This window comes from Helianthus annuus, chromosome 15 (assembly GCF_002127325.2).
Source record: "Helianthus annuus cultivar XRQ/B chromosome 15, HanXRQr2.0-SUNRISE, whole genome shotgun sequence".
In the NCBI taxonomy this organism is placed as follows: Eukaryota; Viridiplantae; Streptophyta; class Magnoliopsida; order Asterales; family Asteraceae; genus Helianthus; species Helianthus annuus.
In genome coordinates this window covers 168,554,371-168,562,180 of record NC_035447.2, presented here as the reverse complement: position 1 = coordinate 168,562,180, position 7,810 = coordinate 168,554,371, and the positions used below count along the sequence as shown (strand labels likewise).

Below are 7,810 nucleotides of genomic sequence, written 5' to 3'. Positions count from 1 at the left end.
GAATCATGGCGAAACAAATGTGTTTCGTCAAGAGGGTAACTGCACAGTAACTTGGTTAGATCTGTTAAAAGTTAACTGGATTAATTAACTACTGTTAAATGATAAGCATGACTTGTATGAACTTGAATACGTGCTTTGTGTTATTTGGTGATCACTGATTCAACTATCCACCGTGATTGTACTTATACGTGAACTTCGTGAATATAAACTGATTATGTACACGTGTGTACTTTCGGACTTGACTGATTATTTGTGAGCACATACTTTATCATACCGAGCAAACCAAGGTGAGTTCACACTATTTCCAAGGCACGGGATTCCCAAGGGTTGGGAATGGGTAAATGAACTAAACGGTAATTACGACCATCCTCCGTGGGTAGGATGCCAAGAATACACACTGGACCAAACCTCTATCATTAAGTCCCTCATTTATATCGACTTAATCGCCGAGGCCTATGGCGAGCGGGTCATTAGTTAATAGCGCTATTAGGTTTAACAAGCCTCACACCGTATCGTTCGAACGGGCGTGTACTAATGGACTATGGGCAAAGGGTCAATGTTGATAGACATTGACTTAGGGCACCACTTAAATTTTCGTAGCAGTCGATACACACGGTCTAGTAACACATGGGAAGCCCACACTAATCTTCGCACACATGTCTGGGAGACCGCGATACGAATCAATACGATATACGATAAATAAAAAAAGAACATATGATATACGAAACGAATACTATAACCAAACAATCAACTGTGAACTCGCTCAACTTTGTTGTTGACTCGTTGTTACATGCCTTGCAGGTCGTTAGGTACTCATGGAGCTTGCACAGGGAGGCGCAGTCATTGTGGGACATGGCAGTGTGTGCCATGCTAGAAATGTTACTTTATTTCGTACTTAATACTTACATTGGGTTTTACAATTATGCTTCCGCTAAACACTTAACTATGTTTTTGATTTGAAACACCTTTCATATTGTGTGGTTGAATTTTACTTATTACTTGTTATGTTCAATATGATTGGTGGCTTGATCCCGGTCAGTCACGCCTCCAAGCGGTGGTACTCCGTGTGTGGATTTTGGGGGTGTGACAATTGATTGCTTGGCAAGCATATGGTAGAAGTAAGTTCCATGCCAGTCTCGAGTGTTTCACAAAAATACATCTTCGGCTGAGTGTTGAGTGATCTCCCGTGAGGTATGTGAACTTGTATATAAATGGAATTTTAAAGAGGCATGTTATGCCCAAATAAGTAATTTCTCTTATATAATGTTCTAAATAAATCATGACGAATAGGATTGTAAATAACATAAAAATAAAGCCTAATAAAGATCTTGGAATCCCGACACTCAAGACAAGCCCAAAACTTTCTCTTCTACCCATTCCATTTGGGAGTGTAAGCCACATTATAAAGAGTTTTGCTTGAGGACAAGAAAAGATTCAAGTGTGGGGGTATTTGATGTGAGTAAAATGCAACATATAAATTACACAAATGAGGCATAAAACTAACCCTTTTTTAGTACTAATGTTGGAAAAAGTGCGCTTTTGTCTTCCTTTTGTATTTTTAGGATTAAAAGAGCTTAAATGAACAAAAGAAGCAAAATCTAACATAAATACAAGAAAAGGAATAAACATGGCATGCCCGACCCCTCGACAGCATCTTCCCAAGCAAAAACAAGGCTTCAGAAGGCTGAACACGCCCCGTGCCCAGCAGACACGGGGGCGTGCCCAAGTGTCTGCAGAAAGGACAAAAGAATAGAAGCTTCTATTCCCCGACACTGGGGCGTGCCCAGCTCCACACGGCCGTGGTCAACACCAAGATTCGCATAATCCAAGCAAATCTTGATAGTACAGATATGCTTCTGCACACGGGTCCGTGCCCAGCGGACACGGGGGCGTGGTCTACTAATGCAGACAAACTGCAGTTAATGAAGAAAGAGAAAATGGGTGGACACGGGGCCGTGTCCAGGCTTCTGTGCAGGCTATAAATAGGGGTGCTTGGTTCACTTCAAATGCATCCCTTGACAAACCACCTCTCTCCCACTTCACCCACACTCCGCCACCACCACAACACCATCATCCACCACCATCATCCATCATCCATCATAGAGTGTGTGTAGTAGTCTCGGGATCCAAAATTGATAGTAAGAGTTCTTGACATGTTTGCCTAAGTCTCTTACATCACTTGGTGAAGACAAGCATTTAGTGTAATACTTTTGTTTTTTAATCTTTTCACACTTTTTATTTGGTTTTGTATTAATAACTTTAATAACTAGTTTCTTATGTTGAAGGTGAAACTTCCCTATCATTTGTCCGTGGTGTCTTGGCGTTATTTTACTGTTTATATAAAATAAAAGATTTACACCATTCATATCTCTATGGTCTATATAGAGATATGTTGGCTACCTGGTCGGGGGTTAAGGGAATGGTTTGGTAAGGTTCTTGCCTTGTTCAGTGTATAGATCCTGCAAGAATCTGGGTCAAGCTTACTAGGACCTCCTTCAATACCCACTCGTATTGGATGGTGGGGGGCGAATAACTTGATCCCCTCATATGTAAACTACTATTAATACATTAACCCGGCTACTTGAGATTGTATCCCTGCTGACTCAAACCACTTAGCCGAGGGTAACGTCACCTTCAAAAGAGGGGCCTACCACATTACGCATTAATAACTTAATTAATTATCTTTCAATATTCCGACCCTTTAGGATTGTATCCTTGCTGACTCAAATCACTGGGTTGAGGGTAACGTCATCTTCAAAAGAGGGGCCTACTACTATAACTAAGATAATCTCTTAAAAAGTGAAAAAGTGTGGAAAACATCAAAGGTTACACTAAATGCGAGTCGGATCCAAGTGATTCATCTTGTCTATCTGTTTTTATTTTCAGCATTTTTAGTTTTATTTTCATTTTAAAACCTTTTTCTAAACTTTTGATTTGATTAGACGTTGAGGATAAACCGGTATTAAAAGCTCTTGTGTCCTTGGACGACCTCGGTATCTTACCAACGCTATACTACACTCACGATGGGTGCACTTACCCATATGTGTGTTTAGTGTTAGTAGAATATCGTGTTTTATAAATTTAAAACTTGACTAAAGTGTTAAAAAGGGCTAAAAATATACATAAATACGTATACACACCAACACGCATCATGTGGCATGTCACATAAGAGAACTAGAGTTGTGCTTTGCTTCTCTACTTGTTTTTCTTTGATAGTAATACAATCACCGGGGTAAATCCCTTTACCCAAAAAACATGAGTAAATCCGTGTTTCGAATTCGTGTTAAATTAGCTTCTCTTTCGTTAAGTATCAAAGCATAACAAAGAGTCAAGAATCAAAGCGTAACAAAGAGTCAAGAATCTAGGATACACATGTCGTTTTCAGAAGTCTCCTTTTGAATGACAGTTCGCATATAAATTAACACAATTATGATTAAAATAGCTTCATTTTTTTATTATGATCAGTCATCTCGTGTCACAGAAGAGTCGAAAGTAGGATACATGAGAGTACAAGTGTCAACAGGTAGGTAGTACGATAAGACTTGCTGAAAATAAGAAAGTATCGAAAACGCGGAGCGTTACAAAACCCACCACCGCCGAATCTCACCACCGTCTCTCAAAATCACCCCACCTCTAAACTCAAAAATCGATAACGAAAACACCTTACTTTCCTCCCTTACTTCTCCTTCGAACCCGGAAACCTCATCGACAAATCCTCACCAGACGACAATGGATTCACCAACTCACTGACTCACCGAACTCTCTCAACGGATTCACCAAACGAAAACGGATTAACCGTTGACTTCTGGCAAGACACGACGATGCTCTGATCTCCGAAGACGGTTATCATCGTCCGGAAATCCTTAACGGCATCGTTTCCGGACTCAACAAACCGATTAAACTTCAATTCAGCAGTTTTTAACAACCTATTTAACGATATAGATGCTCTATGCGGTATGTATTGTTCGAGATCGATTACCATATGAAGTTTGGAATCTGGATGAGTTGAGGATGAGTCGGTGTCGTTGGCAGGGATGTAGGTGTTGTGGTCATGGCGGCGGCGGTGGCGGTGGTGATCCTTGTAGCAATGAATCGGTCTTAATAACATAAGCGATGGTTCATTTTCCATTCAAACGAAAACTAATTCATATCCAGATGATCCTTGTAGCATTGCTTTATTCTATTCTCTCTGTTCTCTTTCATTCATTCTAGTGATGTTTAGATGCCTCACCAAAAATCCATACCAACTTAGAGAAATTAATGGTAATGATTATTTTCAATTATCTCCAATTTTTCGTTCAACACAAAACCACCACCAATTCTTTGCACATAATTTTAATATAGCGAAGGCCGGCCCAAGAGCCATTCAAGTGAAGAAACAAGGGCTTTGGGCCTCCAAAATTGTAGGGCCTTTATTTAAATATATATAGATTAAATATGAATATTTAATATTTAGTTTTAGGACACCTAACATATTATATAGCCCTCAATTGATGATTGCAACCACTGCGTTCAAACGTCGTTCCTTCAATTGATCGATTTTTTCTGCTTCTTGCATTCAATTGAGAGCTTGAGAATGGGATATAGAGATTTTAAAGAAAGTGATGATTATAATCGGTCCGTAATATCATGCGGCAGTTGATATTTAAAAGAAAAAGAAATTAGATTGAGGAAGATTTGAAAGAAATTAACGATCGAATCATCGCGTCACTTGGTACCGGCGTCGCATATGTGTTGAACATACATGACTACCAACCCAACGGCTTGTATTTTTTTTAAGTTTTCTTTCTAATTGTTATATAACATCGCGTTCGTAAAAAAGTTGTAATGTGTAAATATATAACATATTATCCTAATCAATGTGACTTTTAAACGAACTTGGTATGACCTAAGTTGCTAATTATTATTGTATATAATATAATTTAATAATTTATAATGAAAAGGGTGAGTAAAATAAATAAATAAATAAATAAAGGGTATAACTTATAAACAAATAGAAAATAATCAAGTTGTTAATCGTATAAAATGGTATAATATATATTCCTTTCAACCCGGTTACCACGTTACTTCGTTTTGATTCGATATTTGTAAAGTGAAAAAGTCCTGAAAAAACAAAAATTGTGAAAAACGCGCTTCCAATGCGAGTAGATTAAAAAAATCCATAACTTCCACAATAATTCACTATCTTCAAAACCCCTTTTCTCACATCCACTACCCACACTCAGCCAATGAGCTAGTGGTGGAGTGGTAAGGGAGAGACCTTGTGTTCCAAGTGACTCAAGTTCAATTCCTATCCCTAGCATTTAGTTTCTGCGGCACCTGGTGATGATGGGAGACTAGGCGAGTAGGCGGCGATCGCTAGTTCGATCCTTGAACTGAGCGGGTTTTACCTCACCGCACTGTCGTGCCTTCGGGCGAGTGTTCACGGGCTTCGGCCCTAGGTGAGGGTTTTTCCCGGTTCGGAAGGCGAGTGTATCCCGATGTGGTGAATTTCGCCAGTAGCCCATTTGGAGGATTCGTTGGCCGTTCAAAAAAAAAAAACTACCCACACTCACGCGCCGCCGCACAACCCCCAAACAATGGCATCAATAACCATCTTCGACCACGAACTCCCAGACTACACTCACAACCTCTACGACGTCACATTCTTCCACCACACCATCTCCACCATCGTCACCGACACCCCCTCATTCGTCGACACATGGATCTCCGACACCCACCGTCTAAACCACTCTCCCATCGTCGGCCTGGACGTCGAGTGGAGACCCAACCAATCCCGCAACATCGAAAACCCAGTTGCCACCCTCCAACTCTGCAACGGCCACCGTTGCCTCATCTTCCAGATCCTCCACGCGCCGAGCGTGCCCCAATCGCTGAAAAACTTTTTACGAAACCCTAACTATACGTTTACAGGGGTTGGGATTGAGAGCGATGTTGAGAAGTTGGTTGAGGATTATAACCTTGGGGTTGAGAAGATGGTGGATGTGCGTACGTTAGCGGCGGAGGCGTACGGTGTGAGGGAGTTGAAGAATGCTGGGATTAAGAGTTTGACGGAACGGGTGCTTGGGAAAGTGGTTAGTAAGCCGAAAGGGGTGACGTTGAGCCGGTGGGATAATCAGTGGTTGACTCCGGCTCAGGTGCAGTATGCTTGTGTTGATGCGTTTTTGAGTTTTGAGATTGGTAGGGTTTTGATTTCTGGGAGTCAGAATTGATTGTTATGTATATGATTTGGGATTAGTGTTTGATTTAGTGTTTTTATGTGTGTTTAATATGTGTTGTTGGTGGATGATAATTGTTTGATCATTGAAGGTTTAGGGTTTCTGTTTACTAAATGATCCTGTTTTGATTTAGTGTTTTATGTGTTGTTGGTGAATGATGATTTACTAAATGATCCTCTTTAGGATTAGGTGTTTAAAATGTCTATTTGGTTTAATTGAATGTTGTTTTTTTGCAAATTTGGTTGAAATTCATTAATGTTATTCTTTTTTTTTGCTATGAGTGATCTGTTCTACGTTTGGATTTGCTGTGTCTGTCACTGACAATTTCAAGCCAAGCCACCTGTGAAATTAAGTTGACTTTTTTGTGAAGTACTGCTTCGGACTGATACCGAATTTCTCAAACTGAAATATTTTCGGTATCGATATTTAGCGTTTTCGGTACTTGTTTTTACCTTCAATTACCGGTCTGTATAGATATCGAACTGTACCGGGTATTTTCGGTACCGGTACTATTTTTTGGGATTTTCGGGACCGGCACCTGTTGGTACTGTACTGAGCTCATCCATCCCTAATACGGAGGTTGTATAGAGGCTAACATGTTGATTCTTGATTCAAGTCCTGGGTGATAGACAGGTTTTATTAAAAGAATGATGTATAGAATTTGGGGATGTTTAAGGGTTGGATTGATTGGTTCTGTCGGAATTTGTTTGCCGAGACGCTCGCTACTTATGGTTTTAGGAAACAACAAACTGAATTGGCGGGGTTGGATGGGTCAGTTGGACTAGTCGGTTTTATGGGTTTGACAGTTCAATGGTTTAGTTTTATCGGTTTGACAGTTCAATGGTTTGGTTATGAGTTATGCTTATATCTTAAGGCTGGCCTAGCATTTAAACCAAAGAGTAAATTATGATTTTGGTCCCTGTGGTTATATCACTTTTACCCTTTAAGCTCAAACTTTTTTTTAACATCTAAGCCCCCAACGTCTTTTTTTCTAACCATTTTGGCCCCTTACGTCTTTTTTTTTTTTTCTAACCTTTTTGGCCCCTTACATTTAATGAACGTCTTTTTTCTAACCTTTTTGGCCCCTTGCATTTAGTGGATGGAGTTAGTGTTAGGGGCCAAAATAGTTAAAAAAAAGACGTTAGGGGCTTAAATATAAAAAAATTCTTTTAAAAAGTGATATAATCACAGGGGCCAAAATCGTAATTTACTCTAACCCAAACATCAATTAAGTGGCATCTTTTAAACTTGATTTTAACGTGGTGAACAAGCCCAAACAGGAAATAAATTGGGTTAAAGAAAGACTGGTCCAACATTTCTCGGCCTGGCCCAATTGTGATCCAACCAGCCCAATAGAACCGTGAAGAACCGAATTCGGTATTAGAATTTTGTGTATTTTAGTTTGGGTTTGGGTTTGGGTTTGGGTTGGGGTTTGGTCAGGTTCAGTTTGGCCCGGTCCTGGCTTGTACTCCTAAACATGTTCCCCGTCCTTCACCATAGAGGCATTTAGGTGTGAGCAATAATCGAAACCGAACCAAAATTAAATGAAACCAATTAATCGAAAATCGGTTTTTTGGTTATTTTTTGTATTA

The 7,810-nt window shown here is 39.9% G+C and overlaps 1 protein-coding gene across 2 annotated transcripts; it reads left to right on the top strand.

Moving 5' to 3' along the window:
• Positions 1 to 5,065: 5,065 nt before the first annotated feature.
• LOC110912931 (Werner Syndrome-like exonuclease) lies at positions 5,066 to 6,358 on the top strand. 2 transcript variants are annotated; one of them, XM_022157772.2, is made up of 2 exons: positions 5,066 to 5,215; positions 5,546 to 6,358. In XM_022157772.2, the coding sequence occupies exon 2, from the start codon at positions 5,580 to 5,582 to the stop codon at positions 6,210 to 6,212; it is 633 nt and encodes a 210-aa protein (XP_022013464.1). In that variant the 5' UTR covers positions 5,066 to 5,215; positions 5,546 to 5,579; the 3' UTR covers positions 6,213 to 6,358. The 2 variants fall into 2 exon arrangements, with proteins under 2 accessions (XP_022013464.1, XP_035839545.1); XM_035983652.1 differs by having other exon boundaries at positions 5,093 to 5,210; positions 5,541 to 6,358.
• The last annotated feature ends 1,452 nt before the right edge of the window (positions 6,359 to 7,810 follow it).